We start from the raw sequence: 20,285 nt of genomic DNA, 5'->3' as shown, positions 1-20,285 counted from the left end.
GAAGGTTTTTGACGGGTTCACTCCACCCCCTCCCTCCTCATGACCCCTCTCCCAGAGCCCCCCAGAATGCCCCCACTTGCATCTGGAGTGATTTTTGGGGAGTCTGGAGGGGAGGAGGAGGGAGGGGTCGGTGCCGGAGCGGAGAATAAAGAGATTGGGGAAGCTGAGTTTGGATTTGGGGGTCCCTGGGGGTTTGGGGTGATTGGGGAGGGGGAGGGTGACAAGTGGGAGGGAGGGGGTGGGGATCCCCCAAACCTTTCCTGATGGATTCTGGGCGGGGGTTGGAGGGTTCAGCCCCTCACGGGGGAGGAGACACTTTGGTGGGATTCCCATCCAGATGTGGCCCCTCAGCTGGTGCTGAGAGCCCAGATCTGGATCCAGCTGTGCCCGCCTGGTTTTGGATCCAGCTGTGCCCCCATTTCACCTGTTTCAGATCCAGCTGTGCTCCCAGCCCCCCTTCCCACCCTGAAGTTTGGATCCAGCTGTGCCCTGTCCAGTTCCCTCCCAGTTTGTGATCCAGCTGTGCCCCATTTCACCTGTTCCGGGTCCAGCTGTGCCTCCCCCATATTTTGGGTCCAGCTGTGCCCCTCAAGCCCCTGCCCTCTCGGATTGTTTTGGCCCCGCCCCATCCAAGCTGACCCCGCCCTCACCTGGCCCCGCCCCTCCACCGTTCCGGCACCGCCTGTTCCCCTGATGCTCCGCCCTCCGAGGCTCCGCCCCCTCCCTCCCCCGCAGCCAATCGGGTTCTTTATTTTCCTTGTGGGGCGTGGCCTCGTGGCGCGGCGCGGGCCAATGGCAGCGCGCGTCTCTGGCGGCCAATGGGAGGCGGCGGCGCTGCGGGGCCGGGGGGACGGAGCGGCGGCCGGGCCGGGGCCGGTACCAAACGGGGGGAAAAGGGGGGTCGGTACCATTGAGGGGACGGGGGTCGGGGGGGCAGGGGGGACATGAGGGGACAGGGGGAACATGAGGGGACAGGAGGGACATGAGGGGACAGGGTCGATACTAACGGGGGGTGAAGAGGAATCCGGGGGGGCGGAGGGGGCTGGGAGGAAACCCCCTCAGAGAGCCCCCTGAGACGGGCCGGACTCCACTCCCCAAAAATGGGTTAAAATTCGTCCGAAAACGGGTCAAACCCCACCGTGAAACAGGTCTAAAAAATTCAGCCTGAAACGGGTCCAAAAATTCACCTGGAAAAGGGTCAAAATCCACCCCAAAACGGGTCCAAAATTCACCCCAAAACGGGTCAAAATCCACCTCAAAGTGGGTCCAAAATTCACCTGGAAAAGGGTCAAAATCCACCCCAAAGTGGGTTCCAAAATTCACCTGGAAAAGGGTCAAAATTCACCCCAAAACGGGTCCAAAATTCACCCCAGAACAGGTGAAAATCTGTCCTGAAATGACTCAAAGTCCGTCCTGTGATTGGTCAGAATTCCATAAGAAACGGGTCCGAAATTCCATCCCCAAATCAATCCAAATTCATCTCCAAATGGGTCAAAATCCATCCTGAGAACCCTGAAAGGGGTGAAAACCCCCAAATCCACCCTGGAAATGGGTCAAAATCCATCTGGAAATGGACCATAACCCACCTGGAAAATCCATCCTGAAACGGGTCCAAATTCCAACCTCAAACAGCTCCCAAATCTGTCTCAAAAAGGGTCAAAAATCCACCCCAAAACAGGTCCAAAATCCATCCCAAAATGGCTCCAAATCCATCCCGAAACGGGTCAAAATTCCATCCTGAAACAGCTCCCAAATCTGTCTCAAAAAGGGTCAAAAATCTGCCCCAGAACGGCTCCAAATCCATCCTGAAACGGGTCCAAATTCCAACCTCAAACAGCTCCAAAAACTGTCCTGAAAGGGGTCAAAAATCCACCCCAAAACAGGTCCAAAATCCATCCCAAAATGGCTCCAAATCCATCCCAAAATGGGTCCAAATTCCCACCTGAAAGGGGTCCAAATTCCAACCTGAAACGGGTCCAGAATCCACCCAGAAATGGCTCAAAATCCACCTGGGAATGAACCAAAACCCACCCAGAAGCAGCTCCAAAACCCATCCCTGAAACGAGTCCAAAATCCACCCTTTTTCCCTCCCAAAAAACCCCCTCTGGAATCTGCTCCTTTCCCAAATTGTCCATCCTTTTCCATCCTCATCGACAAAACGAGGAGGGGGGGAATCCGGTGGGATCCGACATTCCCGGTGATCCCAAACCCCTTCCCGAGCTCCCGGTGAGGGGCTGGGATGGCCTGGTGGGCTCTCCCTGGCTGGGAGTCCCTCCCTGTCCCCATCCCGACGGATTATCCCGGTTTTTCCCCGGCAGGCGCGGCCATGTCCCTGTGCCGGCGGGGGCTGAAGCGGAGCCCGGGAGATGCCGAGGGTTTTTCCTTCCCGGCCGGGCCCGGGCTCAAGGTGCTCCTGCACTGGGATGGGCAGCAGGAGCGGGAGCGCTGCCGGGTGTATTCCCAGGGATCCCCGAGCGCCGAGGAAATCTGCATCGACCTCGCCCGCACCATCGGTGAGCGCCGCGAAGGACGGATCCCCACGCGGAATTCCCGGTTTGCTGCTTTCCAGGGAGTGCTGAATCCCAGCCGGCTTCCTCCCTGCAGGCTGAGGAATTCCCGGTTCCCCAGGAAGCACCAAATCCCAGCCGGGCCAGGGCTGAGGAATTCCCGGTTTCCTCATTCCCAGGGAACGCCGAATCCCGACCAGATCCCATCCCAGGGCTGAGGAATTCCCAGTTTCCTCATTCCCAGGGAATGCCAAATCCCAACCAGATCCCATCCCAGGGCTGAGGAATTCCCAGGGAATGCCAAATCCCAACCAGATCCCATCCCAGGGCTGAGGAATTCCCGGTTTCCTCATTCCCAGGGAACACCAAATCCCGACCAGATCCCATCCCAGGGCGAGGAATTCCCGGTTTCCTCATTCCCAAGGAACGCCAAATCCCAACCAGATCCCATCCCAGGGCTGGAGGAATTCCCAGGGAATAGCAAATCCCAACCAGTCCAGGAACGCCAATCCCTCCAGATCCCATCCCAGGGCTGAGGAATTCCCAGGGAATGCCAAATCCCAACCAGATCCCATCCCAGGGCTGAGGAATTCCCAGGGAATGCCAAATCCCAACCAGGGAATGCCAAGGCTGAGAAATTCCCAATTTCCCAGTTCCCAGGGAACGCCGAATCCCGACCAGATCCCATCCCAGGGCGGAGGAATTCCCGGTTTCCCAGTTCCTGTGGGAATACCCCAATCCCAACCAGATTCCACCCCGGGGCTGAGGAATTCCTGGTGTTCTGATTCCCAGGGAATGCTGAATCCCGGTGTTTTCCCTCCTGGGGCCGAGAACCCCAAGCTCAGGGGGGTTTATTCCCGATAAATCCCCGCTCCAGCTGCGCCGAATTCCCACGGGAAACGCGATTTTCCCGTTAAACCTTCCCCATGGGATGAAAACCTTCTCCCAGGGATTGGGGAACAGGCTGAATTCCAACCGGGAACGGCTCTGGGACTTCTCCCACTCCATAAATCCCAGCCTGGATTTTGGGATTGAGCCGTTCCGGAGTGCCGGAATTCCGAGGGTGTGGGAGAACCGTCGGGATTTGTGCTGCTGGAAGGGGAAAAAGGGGAAAAGGGGGGGTTGGGAAAGGGGTGCTGTTGGTGAATTCCCTGGAATTTATCCCGGCAGGAATCAGCCCGCTCTGTTACAGCCTCTTCGCCCTCTACGACCCCCAGGCCCGGCTGTGGCTCCCCCCCAACCACCAATTCCAGGTGGGAAAAGACACCAACGTCCACCTGATCTTCAGGATGAGGTGAGGGGCCTCTTCCCTCCCAACTTCCACAGGGAATTTTCCAGAGCTCAGCCCTGCTCAGCCTATTCCCAGGTTTTTGCCCTGGGATTGTGCTGGAAGGACAACCTGGGTTGGGTTTTCCCGCCTCTTTGCTCCTGGGATTGTGGTTTTTTCCCAAGTTTATCCACAGCCAGGGCTGCTCCAAATCACAGATCCCAGATCCCAAATCTGGTTCTGCATTTGGAGCCTTGGAAATCCACTCAGGGCTGCTCCAAATCCCCTTTGTTGGGGGGTGAAAAATGAGGGAACAGCCTCGGGAAAAGCCAGCAGGGCTGCTCCAGGTGGGGAATGCTGTGGATTTGGAGCCCCTGGCTCTCCTCCAGCACAGGAAAATCCCTCTCCTTATTCCCAATATTTCTCCCTGGGGCTCCTGGTTCGTTCTCCCACCTCTCAGCGTCCCATCCAAAGGTTTTTTGGGACCAACAGGGAAGATCCAAGGGCTCTGGAGTGACCCTGGGGAAGCTTTCAGTAGCTATTTGTATTCCTTGGGAATTCTGGAGCCACCAATCCCAGAATTCCCTTCCCACAACATCCCTTAGGGATGTGGCCGCTCATCCCGTTCTTCCAAGACCTTTTATTCCTTAAAAAATAAAAAACAACCCCAAAACCCCCCCAGGTTTGAGCTCGGATTGTTCCTCCTGACCCAACCCCTGCCCCTCTCCCCCTCCTCCCCTTCCCATTCCAGGTATTATTTCCGGAACTGGCACGGGATGCACGAGCAGGAGCCGGCGGTTTATCGGAATGTGCCTCGTCCCGGGGATTCCCTGGAGGAAAAAAACCCCGGGGGAGCTTTGCTGGACAAATCCTCCTTTGAGTACCTGTTCGAGCAGGTGACGGGGCTGGATCTGGGGAAAAAACTCCCTTAAATCCAGTGGGGTTTGGGAAAACTGGGGTGAATTCCCTTAAATCCCTCCGGATTTGGTTCAATCCTGTTGCCAGGATTCGTATTTTTTTTAATATCCAGGTGTTTATTTAATAAAGATTAAACACCCACCTAGTTTTCCCTTTGGAAAGGTTTTATCCCTGCTGGAAGCTTCGCTGGTGGTGGTGGTGGAATTCCGGAATTTTTTTTTTAGGGATAATTTGGCCTTGGAAAAGGATTTTAACTCGGGTTGGTTTTATTGAAATTTAAAATTAAGTTGTTATTAGTTCCTGTTTGTCCCCCCTTTAATTTTAAAGGGATACCAAACGGAAATTATCTTAATAATTAAATTAATTTAGCTGAATAAAGGAGCAAAATTAATGGAAAATCCCTGCAGGAAATCACCTCAGGGTTGTGTTTTTGGGTTTTTTTTTTCCCCTCCAATGATCCCATTTTCCCCCAGGGGAAGTTTGAGTTCATCCACGACGTGGCCTCCCTGAAGGATTTGCGGAGCGAGCCCGAAATCCAGAGGTTCAAGAACGAGAGTTTGGGAATGGCCGTCCTTCACCTGTCCCACCTCGCTGTCACAAAGGGCGTTTCCCTGGAGGAAGTGGCCCGGAAGCACAGGTAGATGGGAATTCCTGCTTTTCCAAAGGGGCTTTTCCCACTCTTTTCCCACCTTTTTTTCCTCACGGGAAGCGCCTGCGGGGTCGGAATTTGGGATGCCCGGAGAGCCCTGGGAAAAGCCCGGCAGCAAAAATTAGGGATGGGATGGGAGTTCTGCTCAGGATTGGGATGGGAATGGACTGGGATGCTGTGTGGGATCAGGATGGGAATGGGTTGGGATGTTGTGTGGGGTTGGGATGGGAGTGGATTGGGATGTGTGGGATTGGGATGGGAATGGGTTGGGATGTTGTGTGGGATTGGGATGGGAACGGGTTGGGATGGGAATGGATTGGGATGTTGTGTGGGATTGGGATGGGAATGGGTTGGGATGTTGTGTGGGATAGGGACGGAAATGGACTGGGATGCTGTGTGGGATTGGGATGGAAATGGGTTGGGATGTTGTGTGGGATTGGGATGGGAATGGGTTGGGATGGTGTGTGGGTTCGGGATGGGAATGGACTGGGATGTTGTGTGGGATCAACATGGGGATGGATTGGGATGCTGTGTGGGATTGGGATGGGAGTGGATTGGGATGTTGTGTGGGACTGGGACAGGAATGGGTTGGAATTCTGCTTGGGGTTGGGATGGGACTGGACTGGGATGCTGTGTGGGATTGGGATGGGAATGGGTTGGGATGCTGTGTGGGATTGGGATGGGAATGGGTTGGAATGGGAATGGACTGGGATGTTGTGTGGGATCTGGATGGGAATGGGTTGGGATGGTGTGTGGGTTCGGGATGGGAATGGACTGGGATGTTGTGTGGGATCAACATGGGAATGGATTGGGATGCTGTGTGGGATTGGGACTGGGAAGGTTGGGATGTTGTGTGGGATTGGGATGGGAATAGGTTGGGATGTTGTGTGGGATCAGGATGGGAACAGGTTGGGATGTTGTGTGGGATTGGGATGGGAATGGGTTGGGATGGTGTGTGGGTTCGGGATGGGAATGGACTGGGATGGTGTGTGGGATCAACATGGGAATGGATTGGGATGCTGTGTGGGATTGGGATGGGAATGGGTTGGGATGTTGTGTGGGACTGGGACGGGAATGGGTTGGAATTCTGCTCGGGGTTGGGATGGGAATAGACTGGGATGCTGTGAGGGATCGGGATGGGAATGGACTGGGATGCTGTGTGGGATCGGGATGGGAATGGATTGGGATGCTGTGTGGGATTGGGATGGGAATGGACTGGGATGCTGTTTGGGATTGGGACTGGAACAGGTTGGGATGTTGTGTGGGATTGGGATGGGAACGGGTTGGGATGTTGTGTGGGATCAGGATGGGAACAGGTTGGGATGTTGTGTGGGACTGGGACGGGGATGAACCGGAATTTGGCTCGGGATTGGGCCGGGAACGCCGGGAAACTCTCTGTGTCCCCCCCGAGGACCAAGGCACAAAAGGCTCATCCCAAACCGCTCATTCCCCGTTTTTTCCCCCCCCTCCCATCCCGGGAGCAGCTTCAAGGAGTGCCTCCCGCGCTCCCTGCAGCGGCAGCTGCGCGGGCAGGGCCCGGTGACGCGGCTGCGGCTCCGCCGCGTCTTCCGCCGCTTCCTGCGGCGCTTCCAGCGCGGCACGGTGGGCGCCGGGCGGCTCTCGCCGAGAGACCTCATGGCCAAGTACGTGGCCACCCTGGAGCTGCTGGCCCCCGACTTCGGATCCGAGCGATTCCCGGCGCTCTCCCTGCGCGCGGGGGACGAGGGCAGGACGGACACGGGGACGGGGACGGAGCCGGGAAAGCCCCCGATCCCCCGGGATCGTCCCCCCGTCACGCACCACGTGCTGGTCTCTGGCACCGCCGGCATCCAGTGGCGGCCGCTGCCCCCCGAGGTGGGTGGGGAGCGTTCCCAGCCCCTGGTCCCGCCCTGGGGGCTTCCCGAGGGATGAGGGGGAGCTCGGAGCGTATCCCGGTTTGCCCGGAGGCTTTGCTGGGATTCCCGTCCTGATCCCGTGCTGATGTTCCAGTCCATTCCCATCCCAATCCCACACAGCATCCCCATCTGTTCCCATCCCAATCCTGCACAACGTCCCAATGCATTCCCATCCCAATCTCAATGCTGACATTCCAGTCCACTCCCATCCCAATCCATTCCCATCCTAATCCTGCACAACATCCCAATCCATTCCCATCCCAGTCCCACACAACATCCCAATCCATTCCCATCCCAATCCATTCCCATCCCAGTCCCACACAGCATCCCAATCCATTCCCATCCCAATCCATTCCCACCCCAAGCCCACACAGCATCCCAATCCCACACAGCATCCCAATCCATTCCCATCCCAATCCCATGCTAACATTCCAGTCCACTCCCACCCCAAACCTGATGCTTCCCAGGCTTTTCCTGGGGCTCTCTGGACATCCAGAATTCCTCTCCATCTTATCCCACCTTGCCCAGGACCTTTCCCACCATTCCCATCCCTCACCATCTCCAGGCTCTCCCTGGGTCCCCACCCCATCCCAGTTCCCCCAGGAGCCCCCACAACCCCTTCCAGCCTGGGGAAAACCTGGAATTCTCCCCTTGGGCCCCTCCCCAGAGCAGGGAGAGCTTCTCCCAGCCCGGATCCCTCGGGAGGAGGAGCAGCAGGACCAAAGAGCCGGATCCCCGGAGCGGGAGGAGCCCCCGTGGTGCCACTTCTGCGACTTCCCGGAGATCACCCATGTGGTGGTGAAGGAGTGCAGGGTCTGCATCCACCGGCAGGACAACAAGTGCCTGGTGAGTGCTGGGATTTGGGAGGCCCTCCCTGGAATTCCTGGTGAGTGCTGGGATTTGGGGGGCCCTCCCTGGAATTCCAAGGTGGGGATTTCTCCCAGGGGATTTTTCCTGCGGGTTTGGGGGCGCTCGGGGGGCTCAGCCCCGCCCGGGGGGGGTTTCTGTCCCCACAGGAGGTGGTTCTGCCGTCCCCCGGCGCGGCCCTGTCCCTGGTGTCGCTGGTGGACGGATATTTCCGGCTCACGGCCGATTCCAGCCACTACCTGTGCCACGACGTGGCCCCGCCCCGGCTCCTCATGAGCATCCGCAACGGCATCCACGGGCCCATGCAGTGAGTGCTTCCCAACGGGAAAGGGGGAGGAGCCTCCTCCTCGGGGCTCATCCGCAGCTGCTCCATGTCCTGGGGCTCGTCCCACCCCATTCCATGTCCACTGAGCTCATCCAGAGTCATTCCATGTCCACTGAGCTCATCCAGAGCCATTCCCTGTCCACTGAGCTCTTCCAACCCCATTCCCTGTCCACTGGGCTTATCCCACCCCATTCCATGTCCACTGGGCTCATCCAGAGCCATTCCATGTCCATGGGGCTCATCCAATCCCCTTCCACATTCTCAGGGCTCTTCCAGCTCCATTCCCTGTCCTTGGGGCTCATCCAATCCCATTCCATGTCCCACTGGGTCATCCAACCCCATTCCATGTCCTTGGGGCTCATCCAGAGCCATTCCCTGTCCTTGGGGCTCATCAAAACCCATTCCGTTTCCTTGGGGGCTCATCCAGAGCCACTCCCTGTCCTCAGGGCTCTTCCAACCCCACTCCCTGTTTTCAGGGCTCTTCCAACCCCAATCCCTGTTTTCAGGGCTCTTCCAACCCCACTCCCTGTTTTCAGGGCTCTTCCAACCCCACTCCCTGTCCTCAGGGCTCTTCTCAACCCCAATCCCTGTTTTCAGGGCTCTTCCAACCCCATTCCCTGTTCTCAGGGCTCACCTGGAGCCGTCTCTCGTCCCTTGGGCTCATCCCAATCCATCCCCTTTCCCCCTTTTCCAGGGAGGAGTTCGTCTTTGCCAAGCTGCGCCGGGAGGAGCCGGAGGAAGGGCTTTACGTCCTGCGCTGGAGCGTCCTGGATTTCAACCGGATGATCCTCTCCGTGGCCAAGAGGAACCCCCAGCAGGTGGGAGGCGGCTCCCAGCACGGAATTCCCGGGAATGGCAGGAATGGCGAGCCCTGCTCATCCCCGTGGGATCAACTGGGAGCTGCTCCCCCAGCTCTGACTCCGCTTTTCCAGGCTCCTGGAACGCCGGGAGCCTTCAAGTTCCGGCAGTTCCGGATCCAGAAGAAGGGAGAGTCCTTCGTGCTGGAAGGCTGGGAGAGGGAATTCCCTTCCCTGCGGGAGCTCCTGGACGTGCTCAAGGGCTGCACCCTCCGCTCCGGCGAGGAAAACTTCACGGTCAAGAGGTGCTGCCCCCCCAAGCCGGGAGGTACGGACACGGAGCGGCCCCTGGGATTGGGAATGCCGGGAATTCCTGGAGTTTACTCAGGGGGGGCCCTTCCCCTTCCCTCCTCCCAGAGATCTCGGACCTGCTGATCACCAGGAAGGCGAAGGACGACGGGAAGCAGATCCTGAACCTCACCCAGCGCAGCTTCCACCAGATCCGCAAGAACGAGATCACTCAGGTGCCGCTTTCCCGGGAATTTGGGGCTGCTCTGCCTTTCCTGGGATTTTTGGGGATGGGCAGGGGGGTTGTGGAAGGACCTGCTCTGCTTTCCTGGGATTCCTGGGGAGGGAGGGAGCTGCTCTGCCTTCCCAGGATTCATGGAATTGGGGAGGGATCCTCTCTGCCTTCCCAGGATCTATGGCATTCCGGTGGATCCTCTCTGCCGGCCCCAGGGAGCTGCTCGTGCCATCCCGGGGTTCGTGGAATCCTCGGGCCGATCCCAGATCTCAGCCTTCCCGGGGTTCATGGAGATCCTCGCGGCCGTCCCGGGATCCTCTGCCCTCAGGATCACCGTGGAATCCAGGGGGTCCGCCCCATCCCCTCCCTCGGACCAGGATTCATGGAATTGGGGCGGGATCCTTCACTGTCCTTCCCAAGGAATACACCCCGGAGATCCCCCATGGCCGCTTTTCCGCACGGATGCCTCCCCCTTCCCGGACCGGAGTCAGGATCAGTTTCGATCTCCCACTCCCTTTCCTTCCAAGGAAAAGGGAGGAAATCCCCAGCTGGCAACGCTCTGCCCCACAGTGGCACCACGGACCGACGTCTAGGCGAGCGTTCCGCTTTTTCTTCCCTGAGCTGCCCAGCGGAACTGCCGGGAGCCACGGCGACGGCCGGATAGCATCTGAGGAAGTCCGAGGCGGCTGCGGGAACACCGGGAGCCGGCGAGCGGGCCGAGTATGTTTCCCACGAGCAGAACCACAACGGTGCGGGAGCCCATGCCACAGGGACATCGCTCAAGGTGAGCTGGAAAACCGGGAACCCGGGAGCCGCAGGGGCATCGCCCTGGTGCGTCCGGAGAAGCAGGGAGGAGACCTTGGGAGCCTAGAGGGGCTGGGACATGTGATGCGTCAAGGGGTGGGATGATGGCCTCAGAGGGCTGGGATTGCTTGAGGATCTAGGGGGGGTGGGATGTGGATCCCAGAGGGTTGGAGATGTGGATCCAGGGGGGTGGGATATGGATCCTGTGGGATTGGAATGTGGATCCAGGGGGCTGGGATGTGGATCCAGGGTGATTGGAATGTGGATCCAGGGGGTTGGGATATGGATCCAGAGGGTTGGGATGTGGATCCAGGGGGTTGGGATACGGATCCAGGGGGTTGGGATATGGATCCAGGGGGTTGGAATGTGGATCCAGGGGGTTGAAATGTGATCCAGGTTGGAATGTGGATCCAGGGGCTGGGATATGGATCCAGGGGGTTGGGATATGGATCCAGGGGGATTGGAATGTGGATCCAGGGGGCTGGGATATGGATCCAGGATTGGAATGTGGATCCAGGCTGGGATATGGATCCAGAGGGTTGGACGTGGATCCAGGGCTGGGAATGTGGATCCAGGGGGTTGGGACCATGGATCCAGAGGGGTTGGGATGTGGATCAGGGGGTTGGGATACGGATCCAGGGGGTTGGGATATGGATCAGGGGTTGGAATGTGGATCAGGGGGGTTGAAATGGATCCAGGGTGTTGGAATGTGGATCCCAGGGGTTGGGATATGGATCCAGAGGTGGGATATGGATCAGGGATTGGAATGTGGATCCAGGGGGTTGGGATATGGATCCAGGGGATTGGAATGTGGATCCAGGGGTTGGGATATGGATCAGAGGGTTGGGATGTGGATCCAGGGGTTGGAATATGGATCCAGGGGGTTGGAATGTGGATCCAGGGGGTTGGGATATGGATCCAGGGGATTGGAATATGGATCCAGGGGGTTGAAATGTGGATCCAGGGTGTTGGGATGTGGATCCAGGGGGTTGGGATATGGATCCAGAGGATTGGAATGTGGATCCAGGGGGTTGGGATACGGATCAGGGGTTGGGATATGGATCAGGGGTTGGAATGTGGATCCAGGGGTTGAAATGTGGATCCAGGGTGTTGGAGAGTGTGGATCAGGGGTTGGGATATGGATCCAGGGGGTTGGAGATATGGATCCAGAGGGTTGGAATGTGGATCCAGGGGTTGGGATATGGATCAGGGATTGGAATGTGGATCCAGGGGTTGGGATATGGATCCAGGGGGTTGGGATGTGGATCCAGGGGGTTGGGATGTGGATCCAGGGGTTGGGATATGGATCCAGGGGGTTGGGATATGGATCCAGGGGATTGGAATGTGGATCCAGAGGGGCTGGGATTGCGGATCCAAGGGGGGGTGGGATGTGGATCCAGGGGGTTGGAATATGGATCTAGGGCGTTGGAATATGGATCCAGGGGGTTGGAATATGGATCCAGGGGCTTGGAATGTGGATCCAGGGGACTGGGATATGGATCCAGGGGGTTGGGATATGGATCCAGGGGATTGGAATATGGATCCAGGGGGTTGGAATATGGATCCAGGGGGTTGGAATGTGGATCCAGGGGATTGGAATATGGATCCAGGGGGTTGGAATATGGATCCAGGGGGTTGGGATGTGGCTCCAAGGGCTGGGATGCAGCTCTGCGATGCTTCTGTGGCCGCTCCCAAATCCCAGGGCCCCCTTCCTGCCATTCCCAGCCATTCCCATCCCTATTTCCCCCAGGCCTTCTTCGAGACCGCCAGCCTGATGAGCCAGGTGTCCCACGTCCACCTGGCCTTCGTGCACGGCGTCTGCGTCCGCGGATCCGAGAGTGAGTGGGGACGCCATTCCCGCCTTTCCCCGGGGCCGGAGCCCGGAGCGGGGCCGGGAAGGAAGGGTTTATCCCTTCCCTGTTTTCCCACAGATATCATGGTGGAGGAGTTCGTGGAGCACGGCCCTCTGGACGTGCTGCTGCGCAAGGAAAAGGGCCGGATCTCCGTGGGCTGGAAAATCGCCGTGGCCAAACAGCTGGGGAGTGCCTTGAGCTACCTGGTAATTCCCTTTTCCAGCCGGGAATTCCCTCAGGTGTCCTCCCTGGAGCTTCCCTGTGCTTTCCCCGGGAGGTGATCCCGTTTTTTAGGGTTGTTCTACCCAGTCCTTGTTCTCTCACCCTTGGGAAGGAGAAGTGGGGGAAGAGGGGGGGAGAACACAGGAATCCAAATCCCAAATCCCGGCTCCGGAGGCTCGTTTTGGAGCTGGGAAAAGCTGTGGATGAGGAGGGAATTCCAACCAGGGGCTTGGGAACGGTGCTGGAAAATCCCCCCTGACCCCGTCCTTTTATTCTCTTTTATCCTGGAGCAAAATCCCAAGACGGGGAGATGACACGGAGAGTTAGAGCCAGAATTCCCACTTTTTCCTTTTCTCCTGGAATCCAAGGGCTGTGGCGTTGCTGGCAGCTTTCCCAAGGTTTTCTATTCCCTTTTTTTGTTAATCTCCCAGGAGGATAAAAACCTGGTGCACGGGAATGTGTGTGCCAAGAACATCCTGCTGGCCAGGAAAGGGCTGGAAGACGGATCCGCTCCCTTTGTGAAGCTCAGCGATCCCGGGATCAGCTTCACGGTGCTCTCCCGGGAAGGTGCGGGATCATCCCGGCCCGGAGCTGGGCGGGGATGGAATTCCCGGCGGAAAATCCGGAGGGTTTTCCCCCCTTCCCTTAATAAATCCCATGTTTTTTCCCAGAGCCGTTTTGCTGAAATCTCCCCTACTTTCCCAGCCTGGCTTTTCCCTGATTTTTGGCCTTTGGGATGTGGGAATTCCGTGTGGGAAAGCTCAAACCCGCCCTCAGGGCCGATCCCACCCTCTCTCCTGAGACCTTTCCCCACAGGATCTCTCCCGTTTATCCCCCCCAGAGCGCGTGGACCGGATCCCCTGGATCGCCCCGGAATGCGTGCGGGACGTGGGGAACCTCAGCACGGCCGCCGACAAGTGGAGCTTTGGGACGACCCTGCTGGAGCTCTGCTTCGACGCCGACGTCCCGCTGAAGGAGCGAACGCCCTCCGAGGTGCCGCTCCCGACATTTTGGGCCCTAGCCTGACATTTTGGGCCCTATATCCCCATTTCAGGCCCTATCCCCGCCATTTTGTGCCTCATCCCACCATTTCAGGCCCTATCCCACCATTTTAGGCCCTTTCTCCCCATTTCAGGCCCTATCCCCCCATTTTAGACCCTATCCCCCCATTTTAGGCCCCTGTTCCTCCATTTCAGGCCCTATCCCCCCATTTTAGGCTCCTATCCCCCCATTTTAGACCCTATACCCCATTTTAGGCCCTTTCTCCCCATTTTAGGCCCTATCCCCCCATTTTAGGCCCTTTCTCCCCATTTTAGGTCCTTTCCCCCCATTTTAGGCCCCTATCCCCCCATTTTGGGCCCTATCCCCCCATTTTAGGCCCTATCCCCCCATTTTAGGCCCTATCCCCCCATTTCAGGCCCTATCCCCCCATTTCAGGTCCTATCCCCCCATTTCAGGCCCTATCCCCCCATTTCAGGCCCTATCCCCCCATTTCAGGTCCTATCCCCCCATTTCAGGCCCTATTCCCCCATTTTGTGCCATCTCCCACCATTTTAGCCCCTATCCTGCCATTTTAGCCCCTATCCCGCCATTTTGTGCCATCTCCCCCCACTTTGTGCCGTGTCCTGGCCGAGGCCGGCTCTGAGGGCGGGATTTTCCCGTTTTTCCCCACAGAAGGAGCGGTTCTACGAGAAGCGGCTGCGGCTGCCGGAGCCGTCGTGCCGGGAGTTGGCCTCGCTGATCTCGCAGTGCCTCCATTACAGCCCCGCGGAACGGCCCTCGTTCCGCACCATCCTCAGGGACCTCACCCGGCTCCAGCCCCACAGTGAGGAACCCCAACGGCACCGGGAATGGGGTGGGGGGAATGGGAGGGACTGGGAAAAAGGTGGGGAAGGGGAAAAGGGGAGGGAAAGGGAGAGGGGGAAAATAAAAGGGAAAAGGGGGGGAAAAGAAGGGAAAAGGGGAAAAGGAAAAGGTGGGAAAGGAAAAGGGGGAAAAGAGGGGAAATGGGGAAAAGAGGAGAAAAGTGGGGAAAAGGGAGGGAAAGGAGGAGACAGGGGAAATGGGGAAAAGGATGGAAAAGTAGGGAAAAGGGGAAAAAAGGGGAAAAGGAGGGGAAAAGGAGGGAAAAGGGGAAAAAAGGGGAAAAGGGGGAAAAGGAAAAGGGGGGAAAAGGGAAAAGGAGGGAAAAAGGGGAAAAGGAAAAGGAGGGAAAAGGGAAAAAGAAGGTGAAAGGGGAGCAAAGAAAGGAGAAGGAGGAGAAGGAAAGGAGGGAAAAGGAAGGGAAAAGGGGGAAAGGGAGGGAAAAGGAAAAAAGGAGGAAAAGAGGGGGAAGAAGGAAAAAGGGGGGAAAGAAGGGAAAAGGGAAGGCGAAGAGGTTTGGAAAAAGGGGATAAAGTGGAAGGAAAGGGAGAAAAGGGGAAAGAAAAGTAGGAAAAAAAGAGGAAAAAGAAAAAGGAGGGGGAAAAGGTGAAAAAAAGTGAAATTCCTCCCAGACCTGGTGGATGTGACGTCGGTGAATCCCGACTTCCCGGTGTCGGACCCCACCGTCTTCCAGAAGCGGTACCTGAAGAAAATCCGGGAGCTGGGGGAGGTCAGTGGTGGCCTGAGGTTCCCACCAGGAATTCTGCACCTTCTTTCCCCTGTCTGGATCCAGAATTCCAAGCTTCAGTCTCTTTTCCCTGGGGATTTCCCTGCCTGGATCCAACATTCCATTGTGCAAACCCTAATTCCACTCTTTAATGCCTAATTCTGATTTTCAATCCCTAATTCCATTCTTTAATCCTTAATTCCACACTTTAACCTCATTTCCCAGCTGATTACCCTGCTTGGGTCCAGAATTCCATTACTTAATCCCTGAGTCTGTTTTTCGATCCCTAATTCCATTCCTTAAAACCTAATTCTGGTTTTTAATCCCTAATTCCATTCTCTAATACCTAATTCTGACCTTCAACCCCTAATTGCACTCTTTAATCCTTAATTCTACTCTTTAATCTCCTTTCCCTGCAGATTTCACTGCCTGGGTCTGAAATTCCACCCTTCAATCCCTAATTCTCACCCTTCAAGCCCTAATTCCCATTTTTCTCATTCCAGGGGCACTTTGGGAAGGTGGGGCCCTTCAAACCTCCCTTTTTTTTCCCCTTTCCCAATCCCAAATTCCCATTTTCCCCATTCCAGGGGCACTTTGGGAAGGTGGGGCCCTTCAAACCTCCCTTCTTTTCCCTTCCAACATCCCAAATTCCCATTTCTCCCGTTCCAGGGGCACTTTGGGAAGGTGGGGCCCTTCAAACCTCCCTTCTTTTCCCTTCCCACATCCCAAATTCCCTCCTTTTCCCCGTTCCAGGGGCACTTTGGGAAGGTGGGGCCCTTCAAACCTCCCTTCTTTTCCCCTTTCCCAATCCCAAATTCCCATTTTCCCCGTTCCAGGGGCACTTTGGGAAGGTAGGGCCCTTCAAACCTCCCGTTTTTCCCTTCCCCATCCCAAATTCCCATTTCTCCCATTCCAGGGGCACTTTGGGAAGGTGGGGCCCTTCAAACCTCCGTTCTTTTCCCCTTCCCACATCCCAAATTCCCATTTTTCCCATTCCAGAGGCACTTTGGGAAGGTGGGGCCCTTCAAACCTCCCTTCTTTTCCCCTTTCCCAATCCCAAATTCCCATTTTCCCCATTCCAGGGGCACTTTGGGAAGGTGGGGCCCTTTGGGAAGGTGGGGCCCTTCAAACCTCCCTTTTTTTCTCCTTTCCCAATTCAAATTCCCATTTTTCCCATTCCAGGGGCACTTTGGGAAAGTGGGGCCCTTCAAACCTCCCTTCTTTTCCCCTTTCCCAATCCCAAATTCCCATTTTCCCCGTTCCAGGGGCACTTTGGGAAGGTGGGGCCCTTCAAACCTCCCTTCTTTTCCCTTCCCACATCCCAAATTCCCGTTTTCCCCGTTCCAGGGGCACTTTGGGAAGGTGGGGCTGTACTGCTACGACCCCACCAACGACGGCACCGGGGAGATGGTGGCGGTGAAGTCGCTGAAATCCGGGAGCAGCCCGGAGCTCCTGAGCAGCTGGAGGAGGGAGATCCAGATCCTCAAGACCCTCTACCACGAGAACATCGTCAAGTACAAGGGCTGCTGCAGCGAGCAGGGTGAGGGGGGGGCCCAAATTCCAGCCGGGAATTTCCTGGGATCATTTTTTATTCCCCCCTCACAATTCCTGCTGGTTTTTGGTTTTTTGGAGGGTCGGGAATTGCCGGCCTGGCAGGGGTTTGGGGTGGGATCAGCTTGTCCTGCTCTTCCCACAAGGGAGAGGGAGTCAGAGGGGGGACATGAGGTTTATTCCACATGGAATTTTTCGTCGGAATTGGGAGTGGATCCATTGTTTTCTTTGCTGAAAAATTAAGAACCCCATTCCTGGCTTTTTTTTTTGGTTTTTTTTGGTGGGGAATCTCCATCCTGGCAGGAATTTTGGGAAGGTTGGGGGTGTCTCAGAGTTGTTCCTTTCTTCCCAGGAGAGTGGGAAACACCGGAGGGGTCCCAGGATGGGAGGGAAAAATTCCATATGGAATTGGGAGTGGATTTGGTGCCACAGAAAGGTTAAAAACCCAATTCCAGATGGGATTTTTTTGGGAATTTTGGGAAGGGATGGGGTCTCAGGGTGGTCCCCACGAGAGTGAGGGGGTGGGAATGGGACAGGAAGCTCAATCCATGTGGGATTTTTTTCCCCAGGGGACAAGGTGGTGCAGCTGATCATGGAATACGTCCCCCTCGGGAGCCTCCGGGATTTCCTTCCCAAGCACCCCCTGAGCCTTTCCCACATCCTGCTCTTCGCCCGCCAGATCTGCGAGGTGGGAATTCCCAAAAAATCCAGGGCCCTTCCCGAGGTGGGAATCCCCAAACTCCAGAGGTGGGAATCCCAAAAATCCAGGGCCCTTCCCGAGGTGGAAATCCCAAAAATCTGGGGCCATTCCTGAGGTGGGAATCCCCAAAATCCAGAGGTGGGAATTCCCAAAAAATCCAGGGCCATTCCCGAGGTTCTAATCCCCCCCAAAACTGGTTCTAACCCCCCCCCAAAACTGGTTCTAACCCCCCCTAAACTGGTTCTGAGCCCCCCAAACTGGTTCTGAGCCCCCCAAACTGGTTCTGAAGCCCCCCCAAACTGGTTCTGAGCCCCCAAACTGGTTCTAACCCCCAAACTGGTTCTAACCCCTAAACTGGTTCTAACCCCCCAAACTGGTTCTAACCCCCCAAAACTGGTTCTGAGCCCCCTAAACTGGTTCTGAGCCCCCAAACTGGTTCTAACCCCCTAAACTGGTTCTGAGCCCCCAAACTGGTTCTAACCCCCCCAAACTGGTTCTGAGCCCCCAAAACTGGTTCCTAACCCCCTAAACTGGTTCTGAGCCCCCAAACTGGTTCTGAGCCCCCAAACCGGTTCTAACCCCCAAAAACTGGTTCTAACCCCCCAACTGGTTCTGAGCCCCCAAAACTGGTTCTAACTCCCCAAGCTGGTTCTAACCCCCTAAACTGGTTCTGAGCCCCCCAAACTGGTTCTAACCCCTCCAAAACTGCTTCCAACCCCCCCAGAACAGTTCCTAACCCTCTTTCCCCCATCCTCCCCCAGGGAATGTCGTACCTGCACTCCCTGCACTACATCCACCGGGACCTGGCTGCTCGGAACGTGCTGCTGGAGAACGAGCAGGTGGTGAAGATCGGGGACTTCGGGCTGGCCAAGGCCGTCCCCGAGGGCCACGACTACTACCGGGTGCGGGAGGACGGCGACAGCCCCGTCTTCTGGTGAGCACTGGGAGCCATCCCCCACCCCCAGGGATGCTCCAGAGCCTCTGGAATTGCATCCCTTCCCCTGACCCCCAGAGCTGCTCCAGAGGCTCTGAATTGCATCCCACCCTACCGGGTGCGGGAGGACGGCGACAGCCCCGTCTTCTGGTGAGCCCTGGGATCCATCCCCCACCCCCAGGGATGCTCCGGAGCCTCTGGAATTGCATCCCACCCCACAGAACCATCCCCCAACCCCAGAGCTTCTCCAGAGCCTCTGGAATTGCATCCCACCCCACAAGGGGCCTTGGGATCCATCCCCAAACCCCAGAGCTTCTCCGGAGCCTCTGGAATTGCATCCCTTCCCCACCGACCCCCAGAGCTGCTCCAGAGCCTCTGGAATTGCATCCCACCCCACAAGGGGCCTGGGATCCATCCCCAACCCCCAGAGCTGCTCTGGAGCCTCTGGAATTACATCCCACCCCATGGAGCCATCCCCCACCCCCAGGGCTGCTCCAGAGCCTCTGGAATTGCATCCCACCCCACAGGGGGCCTGGGATCCATTCCTGACCCCAGGGATGCCCTGGAGCCTCTGGAATTGCATCCCACCCCACAGAAACCATCCCCACCCCCAGAGCCTCTCCAGGGCCTCTGGAATTGCATCCTACCCCTACGGAGCCATCCCCACCCCCAGGAGCTGCCCGGAGCCTCGTTACATCCCTTCCCCTGACCCCCAGAGCTGCTCCAGAGGCTCTGGGTGCCTCCACCCTACCGGGTGCGGGAGGGCAGCGACAGCCCCGTCTTCTAGTGAGCCTAGGATCCATCCCCAGGGATGCTCCGGGCCTGGGTGCATCCACCCCTAGGGCATCCCCCAACCCCAGAGCTTCTCCAGAGCCTCTGGAGGTGCATCCCACACAAGGGCCTTGGGATCATCCCCAAACCCCAGAGCTTCTCGGAGCCTCTTAGGTACATCCCTTCCCCACCGGCAGCCCCAGGCTGCTCCAGAGCCTGGGCCATCCACCCCACAGGGGCACCAGGATCCATCCCAACCCCAGGCTGCTCTGGAGCTCTCTAATTATCCTCTGGGCCATCCCCACCCCAGGGCTGCTCGAGCCTCTGGAGTACTCCCACCAGGAGGCCTGGGGATGTCCTGACCCCAGGGAGATGCTCGGAGCCTCTGGGTACATCCCACCACAGACCATCCCCCACCCCCAGAGCCTCTCAGTGCTCTGGGTATCCTACCCCCACGGAATAAATCCCCACCCCAGGGCTGCTCCGGGCCTCTGGAATTGCATCCCTTCCCCCTGACCCCAGAGCTACTCCCAGAGGCTGCAGGTGCATCCACCCCACAAGGGGCCTGGGATCATTCCTGACCCCCAGAGCTTCTCCCGAGCCTCAGATTCCTCTACCGACCCCCAGGGCTGCTCCGGAGCCTCCCGAATTGCATCCCTCCCCCCCGACCCCCAGAGCTGCTCCAGAGGCTCTGGAATTGCCCCCCTTCCCCGGGTTGCCTGGGATTGCCCGGAATTCCCGCCCTGCTCTCCAGGTGCGCCCCGGAATGCCTCAAGGAGTCCCAGTTCTGCTTCGCCTCCGACGTTTGGTCCTTCGGGGTCACCCTCTACGAGATCCTGACCCGCTGCGAGCCCGGGAGGCAGCCCCCCCGCTGTTGAGTATCCCGCTGGGGTCACAGAATTCCCAGACAGCCCCTCAAAATTCAGGAACAGCCCCCCCGCTGCGAGGTATCCCGCTGGGAATTCCCGGGAAAGCTCAGCCCCAGGGATGGGGAGCTCCTGGGAATTCCTGGGAACGGCCATCTCCAAGTGTCACTGGGAATTCCCCGGGGAAAGGTCACCGAGAACGACCTCCCGGGATCTCCCAAGGGTGGGATGCTCGGAGTTGTGGGG

General features: G+C 57.5%; 1 protein-coding gene across 1 annotated transcript; it reads left to right on the top strand.

The window, feature by feature from the left end:
- Positions 1–850: 850 nt before the first annotated feature.
- On the top strand, positions 851–20,051 carry LOC126634953 (non-receptor tyrosine-protein kinase TYK2-like). Its single transcript, XM_050305875.1, is given in 23 exon segments — positions 851–876; positions 2,319–2,513; positions 3,678–3,801; positions 4,526–4,670; positions 5,166–5,329; positions 6,826–7,195; positions 7,904–7,967; positions 7,970–8,082; positions 8,253–8,410; positions 9,123–9,246; positions 9,361–9,553; positions 9,643–9,749; positions 10,319–10,468; positions 12,219–12,390; positions 12,484–12,611; positions 13,059–13,194; positions 13,469–13,620; positions 14,302–14,452; positions 15,123–15,220; positions 16,565–16,757; positions 17,338–17,456; positions 18,230–18,402; positions 19,928–20,051. Coding segments are annotated over 22 exon segments (3,345 nt in total). The 5' UTR covers positions 851–876; positions 2,319–2,326.
- The last annotated feature ends 234 nt before the right edge of the window (positions 20,052–20,285 follow it).

This window comes from Myiozetetes cayanensis, unplaced genomic scaffold, assembly GCF_022539395.1.
Source record: "Myiozetetes cayanensis isolate MyiCay16 unplaced genomic scaffold, myiCay2020 scf101, whole genome shotgun sequence".
Classification (NCBI taxonomy): domain Eukaryota; kingdom Metazoa; phylum Chordata; class Aves; order Passeriformes; family Tyrannidae; genus Myiozetetes; species Myiozetetes cayanensis.
This window is presented reverse-complemented; position numbering and strand designations above follow the sequence as displayed.